Source organism: Tachypleus tridentatus, chromosome 10 (genome assembly GCF_004210375.1).
Source record: "Tachypleus tridentatus isolate NWPU-2018 chromosome 10, ASM421037v1, whole genome shotgun sequence".
NCBI classification, from domain to species: domain Eukaryota; kingdom Metazoa; phylum Arthropoda; class Merostomata; order Xiphosura; family Limulidae; genus Tachypleus; species Tachypleus tridentatus.
The window spans coordinates 18429686-18455509 of record NC_134834.1 but is presented as its reverse complement, the minus strand read 5'-3'; the positions used below and the strand labels follow the sequence as shown (position 1 = coordinate 18455509).

The following is a 25824-nucleotide window of genomic DNA, read 5'->3' as shown; positions in this document are numbered from 1 at the left end:
TTAAGAAATGATTCTAATATTTGAGTAAATCATGGAGTGAGAATGTTAAGAAATGATTCTAATATTTGAGTAAATCATGGAGTGAGAATGTTAAGAAATGATTGTAATATTTGAGTAAATCATGGAGTGAGAATGTTGAGAAACGATTGTAATATTTGAGTAAATCATGGAGTGAGAATGTTAAGAAACAATTGTAATATTTGAGTAAATCATGGAGTGAGAATGTTAAGAAATGATTGTAATATTTGAGTGAATCATGGGGTGAGAATGTTGAGAAACGATTGTAATATTTGAGTAAATCATGGAGTGAGAATGTTCAGAAATGATTGTAATATTTGAGTAAATCACGGAGTGAGAATGTTGAGAAACGATTGTAATATTTGAGTAAATCATGGAGTGAGAATGTTGAGAAACGATTGTAATATTTGAGTAAATCATGGAGTGAGAATGTTCAGAAATGATTGTAATATTTGAGTAAATGATGGAGTGAGAATGTTAAGAAACAATTGTAATATTTGAGTAAATCATGGAGTGAGAATGTTAAGACATGATTGTAATATTTGAGTAAATCATGGAGTGAGAATGTTGAGAAATGATTGTAATATTTGAGTAAATCAAGCAACAATATTGTTAAGAAACATTTTTAACACATCTTACCTGAGGCATGTTGTGTTGTTACAAGACAAACAGAAGTTTCAGAAAAGCAGAGTCTATCACGTATTAAACAGAATTATCATCAGGTCTCTTCATGAGACCGAAGTGTTTGTTTTATTTCAACTCACTCTTTAGATGAGTTTTCTTATAATTGTTTGTTAAGCTTTTTAATGTTCTTTTCCTGCATTACTTTAGTTGTTTTTATTTTATACACTTTTGAACGTATCTGTAATTGTACTGTAGTTTCCCCAGACAGTTATTTCGAACTTTCACCTATCAAGTCCAAAATGGCGTTTGACTTAAATAAAAAACATCACCTGGATGTTCCCACGCTGGATGGTGTGGCGGGAATAGACAGCTACTGTTCTTCGCAAGGAAAACGTCCTAGTATAGCTCCAGTGCCAGCCATGATGGGTAATGACGACTTTACACCAGATGATGAAGGCCTTGATGGAACATTGAACGAAGAGGAAGAAAAATATTTGGACATTCCGTGGATTACACCTGCAGAAAACTGCGAGTAAGTAACAACAGTTACAACAACTTAGGTTAGTTGTCAACAAGTGTATTAAAATAATCTGATACTTAGAAATACTTAAAACGAGTATTCACACAATACGCATGAATAAAGCCAACTTTCTCCAATTAATTTTTAATGCCCTGTACGACAGAGAAGCGTGCGCTAGTGTGTGCGAATAAGGACTAATGTTTGTAAGCTGTACACACATCTGGACCTCTTTCTAGATACGTGATACACTGTTTTCAAATGTTCCACTATCTAGATGTACTTCTATATTGATGTGTTAAAGAGGGTTAATTCGTTCTAGCTTTGAAGAAACCTTGAAAGACAAGTACAACAATGTGACTCTATGGTCCTTTTGGATCTGATGCTGAACTTTGACCTGCCAGTAAAATAGAAATATTCAAAACTTATTCGAACGTTTATGGCCCTTTTGGATCTGATGCTGAACTTTGACCTGCCAGTAAAATACAAATATTCAAAACTTATTTGAACGTTTATGTTTCTTCGACATTGGAGACAGTGAATACATTGTAGAGTTCTTAATCTAATGGACTGTTCCTGTCTTGGCTCAGTTATTACTGAGTTTTTATTCATAACCTGAAAAGTCGTCTATTTCAGTACTTCGAATCTATCTTGAATTATTCACGAACATTTTGTGTGTGATTATGATATCACGTAAAGTTAGGAAATAAATGGAAACTGTAAAATAAATAAGTGTCCATTAGCTACGTAACTTCTCTTGGTTAACAGGTAATTTAGTAGTTTTCGTATTGTTTGTAAAACATTATAAAAGTATCAAGTAAGTCTCCGATATAATAAACGGTACTAATGCCACAACTTCCCTCCTCATGAAAAGACAACAAAAGTACATATTATTGACTCAGCGTTTCAGTCGTGATTAAAAACCTCATATTGAATTAACTTGCAGAAATAAGCTTTTTTATTTGACTATAGGATTGTCAAAGGATTTCCTCCAATTAGCCCGTACATTGGAGTCGCTCCAACTTTATGTTATCTTTTAAAAAAGAAGAAACCAACTTGCTGTCTCCAGCTTGCTCAGGTAAGATAAAATATTTAAATTATTTTAGTACAAAGCTTCTTTTGGATCTGACCCAAGATTTTAGACTTGTAAGTCCGTAAATTTACCAATAATCACTTGGGGAAGAAGTAAGACAAAATAAATTGTTTGTTTTTTAATGTGCAAGTGGTTATATCACAGAAATCTAAACCCATCTACATAAAACCCAAACTACTTGCCCGGCATGGCCAGATGGTTAAGGAACTCGATTCGTAATCCGAGGCTCGCGGGTTTGAATCCTGGTCGCGCCAAACATGTTCGCCCTTTCAGTCGTGGGGTCGTTATAACGAGACGGTCATTCCAACTCTTCGTTGGTAAAAGAGTAGCCCAAGAGTTGGCGGTGGGTGGTGATGACTAGCTGCCTTCCCTCTAGTATTACATGAAAGGGCGAGCATGTTTAGTGCGACGGGGATTCGAAATCGCGACTTTCAGATTACGAGTCTAACACATTAACCCACCTGGCCATGCCGGGTCTTGTTTTCAATTTCGCGCAAAGCTACACGAGTTCATAAGTTTATCTAATAAAGGGTGGCAGGGCTCTAAACTCAGCATTTCAAAAATAATGGAAAGAACCACGGAACATCCCAGAATTAGGAAGATGTTTGTACATTCTTGGATGGTTCTGTGCTTTTAATGGGACGATGAATGGATGAAGAGATATTATAATATATAAAAATTTTATAATGACTGTTGTATCGTTTTGAAATTTTACATGTAACAACTTTTCTGCTATGATACTTGGGACAGAGTTCAACTACTTTTACACCAATTCGTGAATTTAACGAATCCTCAGTTATTCCCATATCTTCTCAGACACACACCTACTGCACTCACTTCCAAAATGAGATCAAACAGCTTCCGGTGGGTTATCTGTAAGTTTATAGGCTTAAAACGCTAGAATTTAAATTTTGATTCCTCGCTTTAGACAGATCGCATAGCTCTGTGTTAAAACAAACAGGCTAAACAGGCCAAGTTGCGTCAAACAAACTCTACAAATCCGTTAATTTCTGGTGGTTTTCCACAACGTTTAAAATTTATTTTTGTGAAACGTTGTAACAACCCTCATAACAACTTTCTGTGATATAAAATCTATTACTCAGTTTTAACATCGACTTTTTACGTTTACGTTTTAGAATAAGACAATTCTTGTCAACATTCCGTCACACACCAACCTATTCTGCTTCACCTTTTAGTGTAATCTATATTTTTTACCCAACATTCTTGTCAGGAGGTCATTAACTCGTAAATACTATTTTACTTCAAACTAAGGTTTGGTTTTCTGAATTTCGCGAAAAGATACACAAGGGCTATTTGCGCTAGCCGTCCCTCATTTAGCTTGTTCGCTTGTTTTTGAATTTCGCACAAAGCTACTCGAGGGCTATCTGCGCTAGCCGTCCCTAATTTAGCATTGTAAGACTAGAGGGAAGGCAGCTAGTCATCATCACTCACCGCCAACTCTTGGGCTACGCTTTTACCAACGAATAGTGGGATTGATCGTCACATTATAACGCCTCCCACGGCTGGGAGGGCGAGCATGTTTGGCGCGACGGGGATGTGAACCCGCGACCCTCAGATTACGAGTCGCACGCCTTAACACGCATGGCCATGTCAGGCCCCTCATTTAGCAGTGTAAGGCTAGAGGGAAGGCAACTAGTCATCACCAGCTGCTGCCGACTCTTGGGTTACTCTTTAACCAACGAATAGTAGGATTGATTGTCACTATATAACACCCCCACGGCTGAAAGGGCGAGCATGCTTGGTTTGACAGGAATTCGAACCCGCAAAGCTTTGATTATAAGTCCAGTACCTTAACCACCTGGCCATGCCGAGCCTTTCAGATTAAGAATTTATTTCTCTTCACACACGTTCTTCACCGGAAACAATCCTAACTTGTTCAAGTTATATTCTCAACTCATTATTGTGGACGACCCTATGAATTCTGTATTCTATTTTACACTATTATACGCCATCTTTCAACGGCATAGAAGGAGTAGAAAGAAATGCAGGTACATTTATTTTTAAGCAGTATGCGACCCTATCTCTGTTCCGGTAATTCCTAAAAGTATGAAAAACATGGAACAGTTGGCAACAACGAAATAAAACCAAGAGAAACCGGCGCCATATTTTCGGAATTTTAACCAACTAACCCAAAACATTTACAATTACAGTTTGTGCGAATGCCAGTCTAGAATTTGGATTTGCCAAGTTCAGCCTGTCTTTTTCAAGCTTGTTTACGTTTCATCAATTACTTTCGAAATAAAGCCCCTATTTTTTTATCATAGTAGCTGGCACGTGACTGTAGCGATATGGAATCGATTTTTTTTTCTTCGTCATCTGTTTTGCTTTCCCGCAGAGCGTTAACGTTCGATGAGGTCTGTTTATGCAGTGTCTAATGCAGTTCCTAAATATCGTCTTAACATATAAAAAAGAACGTTAATAAATTTTGTGCTTTTTCGCCTCTCTTCTCTCGACAAACACGTTGGTTATCGAATCCAATTTTTAAGTTAAACGGGCTTACTTTAATATGCTATCTGTAGAAATAACGCCCGTTTTACATTGTATACTGTACATTTTAGGAAGTTCAAGATGAAAACTCTTTACTCCCTTTCAATAAAAAAAAATATTCCAAGCAATGAATCGTCTGCTTTTGCAAGTTTGATAATTGCCACGTATGTGCTTCAATAAAAATATAATTGTACAAATTCCGATAAATGAAATTAATATATATAAAAATTATTGCAAATCCATGCGTGGCTTCTCTACAAAACATTGATGCTTGAATATAGAAAACATTTTAGTGAATTTACATATATGATTTAATAAATGAACTCAGGTTTGTATTTCAGTTCAAAGCTCAAGTTTTCAGCTTTATATATTTGAATAATTTAAAATTTATGAGGTATAGACCTAAAGAGGGACAGAATCCGACTTACAGCAATAGATATTAGGCCTAAACAGTCATATGTTACCGAATTCGATGGTGTTCAGTGTGTAACAACGGACTAGGCCTATATATGTATTGAATTTGATCATCTTGCCTTATTCCTGTATAAATTAATGTAACTTTGTTCAGTTTAGATTTGTATGTCTTTTTTTCAATACTGTTACATATCTTTATTTGGCAGATAAGTTGTTTATATGTAAGTATATAAATGTAAATGGCGTTGAAGTGCAGTAGCTATTGTCGCGAGCACACTTTTAAACTGTAATGATCAACCACAACTGACTTATATTCACAATTAAACAACCATCTCTAGTAGTGCACCACGTGTGCATGTTGTTTTTGTTTTTTTAGTTACAACTATACAACAGAAATTTAAAATATCTTCTGTATATATATATATATATATATATATGTAGGTTTGCGACCACTGTTCCTTCCGCAATGCAAAAGAATATGGTTGGCCTAACCGGTGTATTATCTTGGCCGCTGATTACGCTAGCAACGGCATCTACAATTTCATCGTCCCTCTAAGAGCACATTTTCACAGTCCACAGACTCTGCGACCCATCATACTCCTCTTGGAGAGAAGGTAAAGATATGACTCAGGTCACGCGGCCGTCATGTGACCCCCAACAAAATAATTGTATGACCTTCAGCAGGTCTTTAATGACTAAGGGTTTTGATTGGATTAATCAATTTTGTGTGCCTCTTTGTTTATCTGTCTGCCTACCTATGTATCTTATAAGTCTGCCTATATATTATCTCTGTCTGCCTGTCTCCATTTATGTGAATACCTTTCTATATGTCTCTTTCTATAGGTTTTTATTAACCTGAAAAACCTTCCAATCTCTCTATGTTATTGTTTATAATATACTCTTCGTATCTAGGTTCATATTACACTTTTTTGTCTTTCTATATATTTTTCTGTCGAATGATTTATTTCTTCATCTGAATGTGTTTCTATATTTTTATATTTGTGTGTGTGTGTATTATATCTTTCGTTTTATCTATCTTTTTGTTGTATTTAGTTCCAGTACATCGATCTGTATGTATTTATTGTTACACAATATATCGTTTGATGTTTTAATTATCCGATAGATGTCAGCCGATCTGTGAATCTGCCTATTTTTAAGCTTCCGTGTGTGTTTGTCTGTTATGCTTATGGATCGTCTGTTTTGTTTATACCTTTTAACATACTGCTCAAAGGTTATAGTTAGTTATACAAAACACTTTATAACTTTTCAATTAAGAGTCTTAAAAAAGTGTATGTTATCTTTTTTTAAATTTATTGAACTAGACAATAACAAAAGAAACCATTACTCCTTAAAATTTGTTTCAGGTTTCTAACCTTTTCGTGTTTTTTTTTAATTGTACGTACCTGGTTATATACCTGAATATTTCTACACGCCTCTTTCTACGTTCCACCTATTTATACTTCTATAGGCTTGGTTATACCTTTTCTGTGTATTATGTGTCACCAGTTGATCTGTCTATACATTTTCTATTCATGTCTGTCCATCTATAGGTTTGTCTGTATCTTTTCTATGTACATCTGTCCATCTATAGGTTTGTCTGCATATTTTCTATGTCCATCTGTCCATCTGTAGGTTTGTTTTGTCTTTTACATACATCTGTCCATCTATAGGTTTATTTATATATTTTGTGTATGTCTGTCCATCTGAAAATATGTTTATATCTTTTGTATGTATGTTCGTTCATTTGTAAGTTTGCTTATATCTTTTCTATATACGTCTGTCCATCTGTAGGTTCGTCTATATCATCTATATACATCTGTCCATCTATAGGTTTGTCACTAACTTTTCTATTAACGACTGTTCATCTGTAGATTTGTTTATATTTTTAGGTACGACTGTTCATCTGTAGATTTGTTTATATTTTTAGGTACGTCTGTCCATTTGCAGATTTATCTATATTTATTTTATGTATTTTTATCGACCTGTAGGTTCACTTATGTTTTCTATTTACGTCTGCCTATCTACAGGTTTCTTTATCTTTTCTATATAGTTTGTCTAGTCTATCTATGGATTTCTTTAACGTTTCTATATACGAATTTGTCTGTCCATTTATAGGTTCATCTGCATCTTTCTTAATAAACTTTGAGTATGTCCATCTGTAAATGTTTTTGCATATTTTTCGACACATTCTCTGTCCATTTATAGGTTTGGTTCTCTGTTTGTATTGTAATTCGTAGAGGGAAATGTGTATTCGTTTGAGTTTGGACAAAATAAATAATTACGAAGTAATCTGCTTTTTGTTTCCCTTTATACATAATGGTGTCTAATTGCTGTTATGTATTTTAGATTAAATCATCCTCAGTTAATCTGGGAGACGTTACTGACGTGCAAGCACATTCTGTACTATACATAGTAAGTATCAAACGTGTAATTTGTGTTGAGATAATAGACATATTGTTTTGTCTTGCAGACCCCACCCTGCTTTCCTCGATGCAATTTCCTTGTTTCCTTTGGTCTACTGGATGCAAGGCTCCATCGATTAGTAAGTACTTAAGTACTGTTCTAAATAAACGTGGTTATTAACAACGAATTTGTTCTTATCGACTTATCCGCACTAAGCCTAATAATTAGAAACATTTTTTTTTTTTACTGTTAACGACTGTAATATTATATTAAAGATTATGCTCACACCACCGGGATAGAAACTTTGTTTTTAAAAGTTTTTATTTATCTTTGTGTCTAAGTAAATAAGTAGTTATATTTACTTAGAAATTAGTGACTGTAAGATAACTTATTAATGGAACATTTTCCACTCAGATGTTACGTTTTATTAAACGCGAGTGAACAATATATGCTTCAGTGCGCCATCTAGTAATTCGTAACAAAACGAAGAACGACCATAAGGTACAACATTCTAACGAATGTGACCTAAAACAGTGTGTCAAGTGGAAGACAAAGTTTTATAATAAATCTTAAATACTGGTATATGATGCTGTTTTTTTGTAATTAGAATATTGTAATCTAAACATTTTAAACTTTGATAGCGGTTCGGAAAAATATTGTTTAATATTACTATGTTTTAATATTTGTTATACTATTTATTATAATTTATTCTATGATCAAGCATTTTGCTAAACTTGAAACACTAAATGATTGTACATGTTGGACAACTTTTTATTTTTATCACACTTAATTAATTTTGTAGACAACTTGATGTTTTATTGTAGTTCTGTACTACAATATATTATTATTAATATTGTTATAATTTCTTTATTTTTGCGTACATTTCTACTGTGATTACCAGTAATTGACTCGCGCTGTTGGTATAACACAATACATCTAAAATATTAATTTTGCAGTTTATTATTATTTAGTTGCAATAATGAGGCAAAACTAAATGAAACATTTATTATATCTCATTCTTTAAGATACAGTGTTGCTAATTAGAGAAAAAAAAACAGTATTAAAATTGTTAACACTTTTATGGGCTTGGGACAAGATGTAAACCAATCTAAACAAGGCATGGTTCCCAATATTGCGATAATATGTATTAAAATATATGAACTCTTTCTTTTAAAACAAGTAATGTAGTTTGAATATTAGGAATGTCTTTATTTTCCACATCGTTCATACATTGTACATTGCGTATAACTGTTTCATATTTATATATTAGAAATCAGAACCGATTAATTAGTAACCAAGCAGCGTATATAAATTACACTGCATAACAATTTTTTGAAAAGTTTTGCTTCCTGCAAAGTTTTTGCTGATTGTGACAGGTACCTGGTGGGTATGCACAAATATAGTTTTGGTTTAGCTTCATCACGTACGAACTTTGAGAAATAGACAGTTAACTGTTTACCGGCAATAACGTATTTAATTGCGTTTATGTTTCTAATACGCTATTAATTTCAACATAATTAAAAGTGTTTTGCTCCTGATTTTCGTTTGTATTCAATGTCCGGTGCATCACGTTGCAGTGTCCAACAGTGGTCAACAAGCATTGATGGATTCCAGTTGCCCTGATACCGTTTTTCTATTGTAGCAATGTTCTGGTGAAACCTTCACCGTGTTCATTACTGACAGCACTGAGATTTGCGGGGAAGAAGTCTAAGTGTGAGTGGAGGAAATGAATCTTGAGTGACATGTTGCACTTCATTGTTTTGTATGCTTTGAGAAGTTTGTCCACCAGCTCAATGTAATGTGGGGCTCTGTAGTTGCCAAGAAAATTGTAAACAACATCTTTGAAGGCTTTCCAGTCAATCTTTTCCGGCCTAACTAACAGATCTTCACACCGCTTGTCACTCATAACATATCTGATCTGAGGGCCAACAAAAATGCCCTCTTTGATCTTGGCCTCAGTTATTCTTGGGAACATCTGTCTTAAATAACGAAAACCTTCGCCTTCTTTGTTCATTGCTTTCACGAAATTCTTCATAAGTCCCAAGTTTATGTGAAGAGGAGGCAAAAAAATTTTTTGCCTGATCGACAAGCGGTTCATGCGCCACATTTTTCTGTCCTGGAACTAACTTTTCACGGAGTGGCCAGCTCTGTCTAGAACAATGTGACTCTTTGGCACGACTGTCCCAGTAACAGATGAAACAACAGTACACTGTACAGCCGAGCTGCAGTCCCAGTAACACAGCAACGACTTTCAGATCTCCACAGATATTCCAGTTGTACTTGTTATGCTGGATGTGCTTCAGCAACATTTCCATGTTCTCGTAGGTTTCTTTAATGTCTGCTGCATAGCCAACAGGTATTGAAGGGTGAACGTTATTTTATGTAACATAACAGCTTTGAGGCTTAACATTGATGAATCAATAAAGAGACGCCACTCTTGCGGGTCATGGTCACAACCCAAAGCAGAGAACAATCCTTCGATGTCAACACAGAAACAGAGATTGTCAACTTGTGTAAAGAATTTGGTTATATCGTCTTGGCGGCTTCGAAAAACAGAAATTTTTATACCTGGTGACAGCAAACACCATTCCTGCAGTCTCGAACCCAGCAGTTCGGCTTTTGCTTTTGACAGACCCAAATCTCTGACCAGATCGTTTAATTCTGACTGTGTTATGAGATGTGGATCACCTAAGGAGCACGTTTCAAAACCCGAATCAATATCACTGCCAGTTCCCGACATTGCAGTTTCTTCATGTGGTTCGTCTGAGGTCCATTCCTCTGGTGGTTTCGGAGTTGGAAGACTATCGTCATGTGGCACGGGTCTCGTTGCTGAAGGCAGATTAGGGTATTCAATTGACTTCTTGTTTTTGGCAGAGAAACCAGACACATTAGTCAAACGGACTTTCTGTTTTCACCATTTCATCAGGACAGCAAACAGCATTGTCTCTCGAGTGCCTCTGAGCCAAGCTCTCAAACAGACAGTACATGTCGCACAACAAATGTGAGGCGTCCATTCCTGGTCTTGATCACCAATTTTACAGCCGAAGTACAGATGATATGCTTTCTTCACAAGAGCAGTCATTGAGCGTCTCTAATGAACAAGCGTATAGTCGCCAGAAATATAGCAGAATGTATCGCGGCTGTTACGACATTGACGAGACATATTGACCGACACCAATAGTCCTGTAAAACGTCTATAACATCTAACATACTTGTTATAGTGCTACTAAGGCAATGCTATATTCTTAAACAATACGTACACACTGTAAGGTCTATATTAATTTAATGAACAGCATCTAAACTAAACTAAACTAACGTGGCAGGGGTTCAGTTTAGAGAGAGAGAAATCAGAAGAGTTCTCCCCCAACCGGGGTGTTCAGGAACCTTAACAGCATCTGTGTTTGCAAGCCACTTTTGTAGCCTGCTGATACAGTGTTAAGCTGGCTTCGGCCTGCCCAGGCATGCCCGGGATGCATACTTCCACAGAACAGCTTCCAACCTGGCCTAATTTCATGCCTGAACATGCCCAGACTGTACAAAACGTTGTTCATAGGTTTCTTACAGAAACGAAAATTTTTGGACACAAATATGAGAGAAAAATAAACATGACAAAACTGACGATTTCAATGAAACGGTACGTGATGGGCAAATTTGGATGTGATTTTCGTGATCAGCAGCCAAATATCTATAAGAAACACCCAACAGTATTCAAGAAGCAAAAACGTTGTTGTGCGGTGTTACTGGCTCTCAGTAACGTACTTTAAATATAAAGGTTCAATATACCTGAGTGCCACCTATTATCCACACTTTTAACTATATTTAATTGTATTTATTAATAAATGTCCACACGTATCAGTTCGTACTTCCTAGTCCTATGAACACACAATTTACCGACATTTTTTTAGTCAATACTAAAGAAAAATTCGTGTTGTACTCAGCAACTGATAAGCTAAACTTGACACTTTCTTAATAATCTTAAAGTTAGAAGTTTAAAAACAAATGACAGAGAGTATATATATATATATATATATAAATATAAGGTAGGCTTAATTAGGATATAAAAAATAAAGTAATATTCTGCACATTTTATTCGAAGTTTCAGATGTTTCCATAAAAAGACTTTAGTTATTTTTGTTTTTAAAAAAATCTCTTCGTCTGACATTTTAAATTTGATTGAAACTTTTACACATAAACCAATCAGATGATATAAAACAACTTACAGCACAACATAAACCAATCAGATGATATAAAACAACTTACAGCACAACATAAACCAATCAGATGATATAAAACAACTTACAGCACATAAACCAATCAGATCATTTCAAACTACTTACAGAACTTTTACACATAAACCAATCAGATGATATAAAACAACTTACAACAGATGATATAAAACAACTTACAGAACTTTTACACATAAACCAAAGATTATAAATAAATAAAATACATCAGATGTATAAAACTACAAGTCAGAAACATAAAATGATTTACAGAGTACACCAGTCAGAGGATATCAAACAACCTATAACATTAACCAGTCAGAGGATATCAAACAACCTATAACATTAACCAGTCAGAGGATATCAAACAACCTATAACATTAACCAGTTCAAAAGATATCAAACAACCTATAACATTAACCAGTTCAAGATATCAAGCAACCTATAACATTAACCAGTTCAAGATATCAAACAACCTATAACATTAACCAGTTCAAAAGATATCAAACAACCTACAACATTAACCAGTTCAAAAGATATCAACCTATAACATTAACCAGTTCAAGATATAAAACAACCTATAACATTAACCAGTTCAAGATATAAAACAACCTATAACATTAACCAGTTCAAGATATAAAACAACCTATAACATTAACCAGTTCAAGATATAAAACAACCTATAACATTAACCAGTTCAAGATATCAAATAACCTACAGCACAACCAGTTCAGAGATATCAAACAACCTATAACATTAACCAGTTCAAAAGATATCAAATAACCTGTAACATTAACCAGTTCAAGATATCAAACAACCTACAACATTAACCAGTTCAAAAGATATCAAATAACCTATAACATTAACCAGTTCAAAAGATATCAAACCTATAATATTAACCAGTTCAAGATATCAAACAACCTATAACATTAACCAGTTCAAAAGATATCAAACAACCTATAGCATTAACCAGTTCAAGATATCTACTTAAACAACCTATAACATTAACCAATCAGATGATATAAAACTATTTACAGCACAAAAAGCTTTAAATAAATAAAATACATTAAGTATAAGCAAGTCAGAAACATAAAATGATTTACAAGTACACCAGTCAGAATATCAACCAACCTATAACATTAACCAATCAAGGAATATCAAACAACCTATAACATTAACCAATCAGAGGATATCAAACAACCTTTTACATTAACCAGTTCAAAAGATATCAAACAACCTATAATATTAACCAGTTCAAGATATCAAACAACCTATAACATTAACTAATCAAGGAATATCAACTAACTTGCAACATTAATTAATCAAGGAATATCAACCAACTTGCAACATTAAGCATACAAGTAATATCAAATAACCTGCTAACATTAATTAATCAAGAAAATTAACCAATTTACAAGATTAACTATCCAGGTATATCAACCAACCTGCAACATTAATTAATCAAAGATATCAACCAAATTGCAACATTAATTAATCAAAGATATCAACCAATTTGTAACATTAATTAATCAAGATATCAAACCAATTTATAACATTAACCAGTTCAAGACATCAAAGGAATATCAACCAACTTGCAACAATAATTAATCAAGTAATATCAACCAATTTGCCCCATTAATTAATCAAGGAATATCAACCAATTTGCAACATTAATTAATCAAGGAATATCAACCAACTTGCAACATTAATTATACAAGTAATATCAACCAACTTGCAACATTAATTAATCAAGGAATATTAACTAATTTACAAGATTAATTAATCCAGGAATATCAACCAACTTACAAGATTAATTAATCAAGGAATATCAACCAACTTGCAACAATAATTAATCAAGGAATATCAACCAAATTGCAACATTAATTAATCAAGGAATATCAACCAATTTGCAACATTAATTAATCAAGGAATATCAACCAACTTGCAACATTAATTAATCAAGGAATATCAACCAATTTGCAACATTAATTAATCAAGGAATATCAACCAATTTGTAACATTAATTAATCAAGGAATATCAACCAACTTGCAACATTAATTATACAAGTAATATCAACCAATTTGCAACATTAATTAATCAAGAAAATTAACCAATTTACAAGATTAACTATCCAGGTATATCAACCAACTTACAAGATTAACCATCCAGGTATATCAACTAACTTGCAACATTATTTAATCAAGGTATGTCAACCAACTTACAACATTAACTAACCAAAGAATATCAAACAACTTACAAAGTTAACCAGTAAGGGAATATAAATTTATTTACATTATCAAACAATCAGAATGTATACATTACAATACATTATTACTTCATTAATCTCGCTAATGAACGTTATTTTAGTTACTACCAAATTTCATTGTTGTGAAATTGCAGTTTTTCATTCATTTCTTTTCCTTTTTTGGCTTTAAGAAATTCTGTAAAGTATATGAAATATATGCGCAATTATAAAAGTTTCAGTTATTTGAACCATTCGTCTAGTAACAAACGATAAAATAAAAGAACAGTGTTTTGAATCGTAGTAGTACTTTGGCATTTATCAAGCCGGAAGTTTCCTGGCTATTTTATTATACTTTATTTCTTGTAAGTACATAGGGGTATGTAGGAAAATAACTTAGAAGTAGTTGTCTTTTCTGCTGTCCAGTCTAGACGACCTCTTAAGAGCCGGGATCACACTAGCTGACAGTGTTGTAGTTGTGAACAAGGAGAGCAGCAACTCTGTTGAAGAGGACCACCTAGCGGATTGTAACACAATTGTGGCAGTTCAAACCATGTTCAAGTTAGTACGAGACTTTGTGAAAAAGACACGAACGTCTTTTTAGGACAGTTTTGAATTCATGACTTAAATTCAACAAGAAAAGTAGACTTCACATATATCTTTCACTCTTACCAAGTTTCCGAAAATAACTTTACCCCTATTAAACCCTAGTTAACAGTTAACGCGTTTCATGTTGCTTAGAGAAACAGTATTAAAATATATTAGTAATACGTTTTGCTTTATTTGGAAAACAATATAAAACACTACTAAACAACCGTACCTCAGTAACGCGTTTTACATTGTTTGAAGTAACAACGTTAAAAAACCAATAAACAACTGTATCTTAGTAACGCGTTTTATTTACATTGCTTGACGGAACAATACTGAATACTAATAAACAACTGTATCTTAGTAACGCGTTTTATTTACATTGCTTGACGGAACAATACTGAATACTAATAAACAACTGTATCTTAGTAACGCGTTTTATTTACATTGCTTGACGGAACAATACTGAATGCTAATAAACAACTGTATCTTAGTAACGCGTTTTATTTACATTGCTTGACGGAACAATACTGAATGCTAATAAACAACTGTATCTTAGTAACGCGTTTTATTTACATTGCTTGATGGAACAATACTGAATACTAATAAACAACTGTATCTTAGTAACGCGTTTTATTTACATTGTTTGAAGTAACAACGTTAAAACCAATAAACAACTGTATCTTAGTAACGCGTTTTATTTACATTGCTTGACGGAACAATACTGAATACTAATAAACAACTGTATCTTAGTAACGCGTTTTATTTACATTGCTTGACGGAACAATACTGAATGCTAATAAACAACTGTATCTTAGTAACGCGTTTTATTTACATTGCTTGACGGAACAATACTGAATACTAATAAACAACTGTATCTTAGTAACGCGTTTTATTTACATTGCTTGACGGAACAATACTGAATGCTAATAAACAACTGTATCTTAGTAACGCGTTTTATTTACATTGTTTGACGGAACAATACTGAATACTAATAAACAACTGTATCTTAGTAACGCGTTTTATTTACATTGCTTGACGGAACAATACTGAATACTAATAAACAACTGTATCTTAGTAACGCGTTTTATTTACATTGCTTGACGGAACAATACTGAATGCTAATAAACAACTGTATCTTAGTAACGCGTTTTATTTACATTGCTTGATGGAACAATACTGAATACTAATAAACAACTGTATCTTAGTAACGCGTTTTATTTACATTGTTTGAAGTAACAACGTTAAAAAACCAATAAACAACTGTATCTTAGTAACGCGTTTTATTTACATTGCTTGACGGAACAATACTGAATACTAATAAACAACTGTATCTTAGTAACGCGTTTTATTTACATTGCTTGACGGAACAATACTGAATGCTAATAAACAACTGTATCTTAGTAACGCGTTTTATTTACATTGCTTGACGGAACAATACTGAATACTAATAAACAACTGTATCTTAGTAACGCGTTTTATTTACATTGCTTGACGGAACAATACTGAATGCTAATAAACAACTGTATCTTAGTAACGCGTTTTATTTACATTGTTTGACGGAACAATACTGAATACTAATAAACAACTGTATCTTAGTAACGCGTTTTATTTACATTGCTTGACGGAACAATACTGAATACTAATAAACAACTGTATCTTAGTAACGCGTTTTATTTACATTGCTTGATGGAACAATACTGAATACTAATAAACAACTGTATCTTAGTAACGCGTTTTATTTACATTGTTTGACGGAACAATACTGAATGCTAATAAACAACTGTATCTTAGTAACGCGTTTTATTTACATTGCTTGACGGAACAATACTGAATGCTAATGAACAACTGTATCTTAGTAACGCGTTTTATTTACATTGCTTGACGGAACAATACTGAATACCAATAAACAACTGTATCTTAGTAACGCGTTTTATTTACATTGTTTGACGGAACAATACTGAATACTAATAAACAACTGTATCTTAGTAACGCGTTTTATTTACATTGTTTGACGGAACAATACTGAATGCTAATGAACAACTGTATCTTAGTAACGCGTTTTATTTACATTGCTTGACGGAACAATACTGAATGCTAATGAACAACTGTATCTTAGTAACGCGTTTTATTTACATTGTTTGACGGAACAATACTGAATGCTAATAAACAACTGTATCTTAGTAACGCGTTTTATTTACATTGTTTGACGGAACAATACTGAATGCTAATAAACAACTGTATCTTAGTAACGCGTTTTATTTACATTGTTTGACGGAACAATACTGAATACTAATAAACAACTGTATCTTAGTAACGCGTTTTATTTACATTGTTTGAAAGAAAAACATTTAAAATCGATAAATGACAGTAACTTACATCTTTTACACTGTTTGAAGGTACAGTGTAATATGTACAAGTCACAAGGAACTAATACGGTTGCAAGAGCTATGTCGTATTTTATAGCTTTGTCCGTTAAACATCGGCAGAATTGCAAGGGGAGAAGTGAGACCAGCTGTTTCCTTCCTTTTTTCATTTGTACAATATACTATATATCACATTCATAATATCTACGTTAGGGTTTTTCACCCACCCTAAACTTTAGTCCTAAATCACGCCCGAGACATTAAAGGTATTCGCTAATAAAAAGGAAAGGCCAGAAGTATTCATCTTTGTACTAATTATTGTTGTATATTTTTCTTATTAAGTGAAATTACAAACACAGATTTAAACTAATTGAACTTGTGGTTAAAAATGACATATTTTTCCCTCCTATTTTTTAAAGAAATTAATGTGTAAATGTCCATATATATGTATAGAACAACAGATGTAATTACGGGTTATTGTGTGAAACTTATATATATGTGTATATATAACAAGAGATGGAAGTTAAAGGTTCTTTATTATTTACAAGTATGGTTTCCTTTTGTTTGAGAGCTCACTGAAGAAATTTATCAATTTTAGAAATCTTACATCACAAGTGACTGTGAATTCTTTTAAACAAACATTTTGGAAACTTTACAGCTTATAGGATACGTTGTGTAAGATATATGTATTCATGTAATGTTTCAATAATTATAAAAAGAAAGACTAAATATTGCACTAATTAAATTTCTAAGTGTAATCTTACTCCGTAGATTACTTAACATAAATCAGTTGAAAACAATACTGTAGTTTCTCTTAGTTTAGATACAACTGTTGTCATCTCTCAAACGAATTTGTGCACATTACAGACTTTTTCCCAGTGTACGAATAATCACAGAACTCAGTCAGTCCAGTAACATGAGGTTCATGCAGTTCCGAGCTAATGACACCTATGCTTTACATCTGTCAAAAATGGAAAAGGTACAGAAATAACTAGTAATTTAACCTGATGAATCTATAGCATTGGAGCGAAGAGGCTTAGTGTAGCATTTAAGTTGTTCTTGTTTTCTTATGTCACTCAGTATCTTTATAGTAGTAGTAGTAGTGTTTCAAGATACTTCCATTTTTTATTCATGTTCAAATAAAAATTGTTAAGCCTGCAGAGTGACACCGAAAATCTCGGGAGAAGAAATTGTTTCGTAATTGCAAGGTACTTTGATTTGATGTAGATACCCACCCATCCCTCGCAACATGATATATATACTATATAGAAATATATAGCAAAACTTATACTAGTCTAATGCATAAATAATTACGTTTCTAATCAAGAATTCTTCATTCTTTAAATGCTTAAATTATAATTCAATATTTCGGCCTGCGTTTTTCGTAGTGAATTTTAACAAAGTTTCGCTGCTGTTAAAAACTAAATTGCGTACTGAAGTCTGACCTCGTGGAACGTGGCTTCGCGCGCTTTTGTTTAAAATTAGGACCAATAGCTAAGCCTACTGTTAGAGCTCTTCAAACTGGAGTGTAACTTATAGAAATTTAAACATTTGAATTAATTAAATAAATATATATATATATATAAGGATACTTAAAATGTTTATATACAGCGTTTTAGGTACTAATACAAAAATACCTTGATTATATTTAATTAAAGTGAAACGAAATTAAAACATCCATCAAGTTGTGAACTGATATTTAGCGTTTTTGCTAATACTTTTAACGACTGTGTTGTGTGACGTGTCCCCCTAACGGTCAGTATTTTTGTTTTGACAGAGAGAAAGTGAAAGAGGTTCGCATATCTCCTATATGTACCGATTACCGTTTGCATCGGGTACAGTATTTAGTGCCAGCATGTTAGACACTTTGCTCTACCAGGTAAGAGTAAATAACACACTAAACCGAACCAACATATATCTAGATTAATATTGATATTAGTAATTTAAGGCTTAACACAACACTAGTTTAATGCTTTGTTAGTGACGTAAGATTTAATAACGTTCAGTTATATCATTTATGCATTGCCGCGGGAAGCAATTTTGGAGTGGCTAGGTCATTGCCACATTGGCATTTATAGGGGATCTAGAAGCATGACCCTCCCCCAGAAATTCTTTAAAAAAGTTTAATACTATGAGATTGAATCTTCGTCCATTTTAACCAAGAAAGACTGCAGTACACACACAACCTAATGTATTGAAATAAAAGAAACAAGTTTTAAAACATAAGTTGTAGGTGGCGTTACTGCTGCCTGCGGCCCTGTATGATTTATGTTATTAAGTTAAACAAAATATTTTAAGCCATTGTAATAAAACGAAGGCTAAAAGTTATGCGTGATAAAACTAATATGTAAGATAACACTACTGTTTCGACCTCGTGGTTTCGAAAAAACGGAAAAACTTCAGAACGTGACGGGGGGGGGGGTAAAGAAAAGGGTTTTATTCGAAGGCTTGAAAAATAATTCCTTTTGGGGGGTAGAGTGTAAAATACAATTTAATTTACATTCGTTTTTTTTCATACTTTAGATTTAACAACTATTAATTATTAACTTTACTTCGTTTAGGCATTCGTTAAAGATTACATGATAACGTTCATCAGACTACTGCTGGGAATTGATCAGGCACCAGGCTCAGGATTTCTGTCTTCGGTTGGTGATTCCAGTTTCTCCCTTAAACAGGGATATTACGGCCCTTACCATTAATTACCGGTTCATTCGTTAACCTGTTTGTTTTAATTTTGTACTCTCGTTAACAGATAATATTACTGTTTGTGCTTTAGAGGTATTTCCACTAATTCTTTTAATCTACGCACCATTTTTTTAGAAATTTGATGATGGAGTGTGAATCTTTCATAACGTCTTTCACCAGTAAAACGTTACTTATATTACGGTCGTTGTACCTGAATTGCTTTGCTTTCATAACAAATCAAACAACAAAACGTGTTACCCTTTTCTGTTTTCTTTAGCGAGCTCAGTAAGATATAAATATGATTATAATTCTTAAGACACGAGTGCTAGGCTCGGCATGGCCAGGTGGTTAAGGCACTCGACTCGTAATCTGAGGGTCGCGGGTTCGAATCCCCGTCACACCAAAACATGCTCGTCCTTTTAGCCGTGGGAGCGTTATAATGTGACGGTCAATCCCACTATTCTTTGGTAAAAGAGTAGCCCAAGAGTTTGGCGGTGGGTGGTTATGACTAGCTGTCTTCCCTCTCGTATTACACTGCTAAATTAGGGACGGCTAGTGCAGATACCCCTTGTGTAGCTTTGCGCGAAATTCAAAAATCAAACCACACCTTTCTAGTCTGTCGGCTCAAATTTAGTGACGGCTTTCTGTAAATAACTCTTGTGTAGTTTTGTGCGAAAATTGTAGAAAATAAAAAAACGAATACAAGTTACAGTAGGAGTTTTTTTATGAATGTGAAAAAAGTTTGGCTTAGTTTGTTTTTAATTTCGCGCAAAGCAACACGAGGTCTATCTGTGCTCGTCGTCCCTAATTTAGCAGTGTAAGACGAGAGGGAAGGAACCTGGTCATCACCACCCTCCGCCGACTCTTGGGCTGCTTTTCAACAAACGAAAAGTGGGATTGACTGTCACATTATAACGCCCCCACGGCTGAAAGGGCGAACATGTTTGGTGTGACGGGGATTCGAACCCGCGACCCTCAGATTACGAGTCGAACACCTTAACCCACTTGGCCATGCCGGGCCATAATACACATACTTCCCGGCTGGGAATCGGGAATCGAACCCCCGTTTCCCGCGTGACAGGTGGGAATGACACTCACCACTACACAACTGAGGAATGAAAAAAGAAACTTGATAATTACCCGATTTGGTCAGTGTTTACTTACGAACAGTACTTTTATAATCAAGTGAAATTTCAAAGCAAGCATACACGTTGCTTTTAGATTTTACATTTTAAAACCAACAAAATTAACTCTGTAAGAAAATCGTGAACCTAAAACGTACGTTATCTATATAGTAGTAAGTCTGCCATTAAATTAACTACTATTTTATAAGAACAGTTGAAAAATGACAGTTAATTTAGATTGTGTGTTTTTTGTTTTTTTTTATTGAGAATAGATTAAAATAACGGAAGAAGACCTCTGGATCAGAACATATGGACGTCTTTACCAAAAACTCTGTTCCACAACTTGTGAAATACCAATAGGAATTTTTCGAACTCAGAGTTCATTGACAGACATATCCTCTGTGAGTAACAAAGTAGCAAGATATGGATTTTTGTACACTGGCGTACAGCTTTTATTGGGTCCGGCATGGCCAAGCGTGTTAAGGCGTGCGACTCGTAATCTGAGGGTCGCATCCCCGTCGCGCCAAACATATTCGCCCTTTTAGCCGTGGGGGGGGGGTTAGAATGTGACGGTCAATCCCACTATTCGTTGGTAAAAGAGTAGCCCAAGAGTTGGCGGTGGGTGGTGATGACTAGCTGCCTTCCCTCTAGTCTTACACTGTTAAATTAGGGACGGCCAGCACAGATAGCCTTCGAGTAGCTTTGTGCGAAATTAAGAACAAAAAAAAAAAAAAATCCCTGCGCTCAGCAGATAGGCCGATGTGGCTTTGTTTACGATACACTTACAAACTCTAACGTTAGTACCTTTCGTGTTCACTTTTCTTGGAGTTGGCGCAGTGTGATGGTCGCGAGTTCGAATCCTCGTCCCACTAAAGACAGTCGTCCTTTCAGCCGTATTGGGCGTTATAATATTAGGGTCAATCCCACTGTTCATCGGTAAAAAAAGTAACCCAAGAACTGACAGTGATGACTATCTGCCTTCCTTCTAATCTTTTGCTATTAAATGAGGGACAGCCAGCGCAGGTAGCCCTCGTTGAACTTTTGCGCGAAGTTGAAAATAAACCAAACGTTTCTTGCATTTAAAAGGTGGTCTAACCTAACGTTGGGATTGTTTGTTTGTTTGTTTTGGATTTCGCGCAAAGCTACACGAGGGTTATCTGCGCTAGCCGTCCCTAATTTAGCAGTGTAAGACTAGAGGGAAGACAGCTATTTATCATCACCCACCGCCAACTCTTGGGCTACCCTTTTACCAACGAATAGTTGGATTGACCGTCACATTATAATGCCCCCACGGCTGAAAGGGCGAGTGTGTTTGGTGTGTCGGGGATTCGAATCCGTGACCCTCGAATTACGTACGAGTCGAGTGATTTAACCACCTAATGTTGGGAAGATACCCTACAAAAGTGTTAAGTCATTGTTTTACGTCTGCACGAATGTATTTAAACAAGACGCCATCTGGTGATGGCAAGGAATAAAATATTTCTCAGTTTGTCATTCAATTACGGCCAATTTAATGTAGAATGATTGACTAACTAAGAAATATTTTATTCCTTGCTATCACCAGATGGCGTCTTGTTAAATATATATATAAGTATGTATTTATGACAGATACAGCAGTTCTAATTAACAAACATTATTGTCATATTACCAGCTGTCTCTCGAGCTACTTGACAGTGACAGGTCTCTTCTAACTGCCCACGTGGAGAGACAGGAGATCAGCAGCATGGTAAGAGCCCGGATGAACAACCTTGGACTGCCACTGGAAGATTATGGTTTGTAACTCTCTAACTTCGTTAATTTTTGTTGTGTTTTTAATGTCACAGACTTATAGCAGTTAAATTACATAACTAACCTTAATTGACTCGATGAATATTTATAGAATTCATAACTCAGTTAGTTACAGAAATTTATTTGAGATCTAAAAGGGAAACTAGTTTATTTTAAGTAATTTTTAAGAAGGATGGCGTATGTTTCATTTAAAATGGCTCAACGGTTTCACCCCACCTTTGGACTGATTTTAAAATATTATGTGTTATGTGTTAAATATAAACACAAATTTACAGGTTTAATGAAAATATTTAATTTAACTAAGATATTAAGTTTACAGCGTAATACGTGAATTTTTTGTGTGAGACATAAGTAGGATAATTGCCCCTTCGGGAGCGCCTATTGCTAACGCTGTTTTTATGAGATTTTTAAAATCCTGACGAGAATCTTAAATATTAAGTGAAATTATTTCTAAACAGGATGAATCCCTTGAATATTTACTGTAAACACATTGTCGTATTCCAGTGTTCGGTTTCATTTATAGATCAGTTCTAAAGTACAAGCTAAAGGAATACATTCCCCACTGTATCCTCACGTGCACCCGGCAAGTGCAAGCCAAAGGGGTTCTTCCTGTGTACACGCAGCGCGTACAAGATAAGAGGATTCAATGCCTCCACTGTCTTCCCATGTGCACTCGACAGATGCAAGCCAGAGGAGGACGCACCGCGTGAAACATAAGAGGATTTACCCCCACACTGTCTTTCCATGTGCACTCGACAGATGCAAGCCAAAGGAGGACGCACCGCGTGAAACATAAGAGGATTTACCCCCCCCCCACTGTCTCCCCATGTGCACTCGACAGATGCAAGCCAAAGGAGGACGCACCTTTGGCGTTTGTTAATTAATTAAAGGGATTTCAGTCTCATGTGGATATATATGGCGCGTGCGAGCCAAAGGGATTTGAGTTTTCCTGTCTTCAAGTGCACGTCCAGCGAATGAAGCGAAATGAACTCACTCCCTCTGTCGCGACATCTCAACGATAAATTGGTGACCTTGAAACACTAAAAGTCTGGTTTCGTTACCCGCAGTGCGCAGAGCACATGTAAATTCACTTTGTAATTTTGTACTTCATTAATTTAATAAACAAAATAACTAAAGGGATACGCATTTCGATGTCTTCACGTGAACATCTAGCACGTGCCTGCTTTTATCTAAGTGAACTATGCATCCTAAGCGTTTTAAGTCAAATTCCAAACTAAATTCACTTAAAACAAACACAAGTCAGACTCATACGTGCTAGATTGATATTGAGTCATTTATTAAATACAACTTACCATTTTTATTATATCAGGGGTGTTGAGGTGTTTCGATTTTGTTGAATGACTTCAGCGTCAATCCCCGTTAGTAACACAAGTTTTAGTTGTGAAGCCTTTTCGAAGAAGCTATTTAAAATTCGCGTTTCTTTTCAACTGTTATTAAACTAACAGCTGAATATCTGACCACCGTTCTGTGTTTGAAGATAGTAATTTACGATTATCTTGAGTAACGGTTTATTTGTTGGCGTCGCACCAAACGTGCTCGCCCTTAAAGCCGTGGAGGCGTTATAATGTGACGGCCAATCCCACTATTCGTTGGTAAAAGAGTAGTCCAAGAGTTGGCGGTGGGTGGTGATGACTAGCTGCCTTCCCTCTAGTCTTACACTGCTAAAGTAAGGATGCTTAGCGCAGATAACTCTCGTGTAGCTTTGCGCGAAATTAAAAAAACAACAACAAACAAGACAAATACTTGTTGGCACTTTCTGACAGACGTTTGTTTCTCTAGATGACGTCTCGGAGACGAGAGATAGCCTGTCGTTCGTTATGATGAACCCAAGCTGCGATTTGAAACTCCTGGAAGGAGATATTGTGTAAGTTCATACCTCAGTTGTCAGTCGAAAATTAAATACAGTGTTTTAGGCGTTAAGAATAAGTCGACAGTTACCTAAAACAGTATTGTTACATTACGTACTATATGCATTCATAAACTGGCACCCAAATTATTAATTTTCCTTCACAACATGTCTTACTAAAGTTATAATAAAATGGTTTGGAAATTGCATATGTTTATTTTTATCGTCTCTGTATCTGTGTTCTGATTTATATTTTGTTACGGCCATAAGTGGTTAGGGTGCTTGAATCGCAGTCTGAGGGTTGCGGGTTCGAATTATCGTCCCACCAAACATGCTTGCCGGTTCAATCGTGGGGACGTTATAACTTTCGGTCCATCCCACTATTCGTTTTTAAAAGAGTAGCTCAAAAGTTGGCGGTGGGTGACAACGACTAGCTGCCTTCCCTGCTAAGTTAGGTACGACTAACGTAAGTAGTCCTTGTGTGTCTTTGCGCGAAATTAAAAATGAAACAAGCTTATTATTTGCTAAGTACTTTTATATTTTTGTGAGAAAATGTTAATAAAAACACATTTGAAAGTTTGTACTATCTCTTTATATTTTAGTATCGATTGTAATTTTGGGTTATTTTACAATGTTTTTTTGTTGTTTTTTTTTAGATATTTAATAAGACCTAGTCCCATTCCTACAAAGAAAATATTTCTCACTCGTGGCTCCGTTAGGGTGAAGAAATCGAAACAGCCATGTGATGTCGCCAGTCATCATGCATCCCAAGAACGAGTTTTACCAGGCGCGACATCTGGTGGGCACCACAATGATGACCCGGATCTAAATGAACGAATAGAAGACGGTAAATTAAGAATTCCAGTACGTGGAATTATTGGAGTTGAAATTACGCCACCTCCAGTTGAAACTACAAATGGAACTGTGGTTTAGAATGATGACTTAGATAGAAGGGTAACATTAACTACATTCGTAAGTCGCTTATAACAGAGAAGCTGGTGTCAAAATCACGCTTTTACTAAGTTTTTCAAAACCAGTAAAAAGTTGAAATTCTACATGTCTGTGATTGAAAAGTTTGATAAGACGCCATTTTTGTACACATTGTAAGCCGCGTGAACAAAGACGAATGTTGAATCCTGATGTAGGTGACGTAACGAAAAGGAGGCGGAAGAAATACTTTAAACTCCTCCCTATTTCTGATACGATTCAATCCAACTTCCACAAAAAAAAAAAACACGTGATCAGTGGATGAAACCAATGAAAATGTTTGCTGTATATACACATAAGTTTATGGACTTATATACTACCTTTTTGTTAACCATTGCTATTTCTATATAAGCATATATATATATATATATATATA

At 34.9% G+C, this 25824-nt stretch overlaps 1 protein-coding gene across 3 annotated transcripts in view; it reads left to right on the top strand.

Moving 5' to 3' along the window:
* The window catches only part of LOC143228826 (potassium channel subfamily T member 2-like), a 188686-nt gene extending 162862 nt beyond the window's left edge, over positions 1–25824 (top strand). For 2 of the 3 annotated variants that reach the window (XM_076460205.1, XM_076460203.1), the window contains exons 18-29: positions 898–1174; positions 2132–2237; positions 5616–5788; positions 7645–7716; positions 14470–14604; positions 17865–17976; positions 18775–18876; positions 19559–19642; positions 21079–21207; positions 22458–22578; positions 24395–24479; positions 25118–25824. In XM_076460205.1, coding sequence (XP_076316320.1) covers positions 898–1174; positions 2132–2237; positions 5616–5788; positions 7645–7716; positions 14470–14604; positions 17865–17976; positions 18775–18876; positions 19559–19642; positions 21079–21207; positions 22458–22578; positions 24395–24479; positions 25118–25394 — 1673 coding nt within the window. In that variant the 3' untranslated portion in view covers positions 25395–25824. The remainder of the gene's footprint in view (positions 1–897; positions 1175–2131; positions 2238–5615; positions 5789–7644; positions 7717–14469; positions 14605–17864; positions 17977–18774; positions 18877–19558; positions 19643–21078; positions 21208–22457; positions 22579–24394; positions 24480–25117) is intronic. The other variant, XM_076460204.1, reaches the window with a different exon arrangement.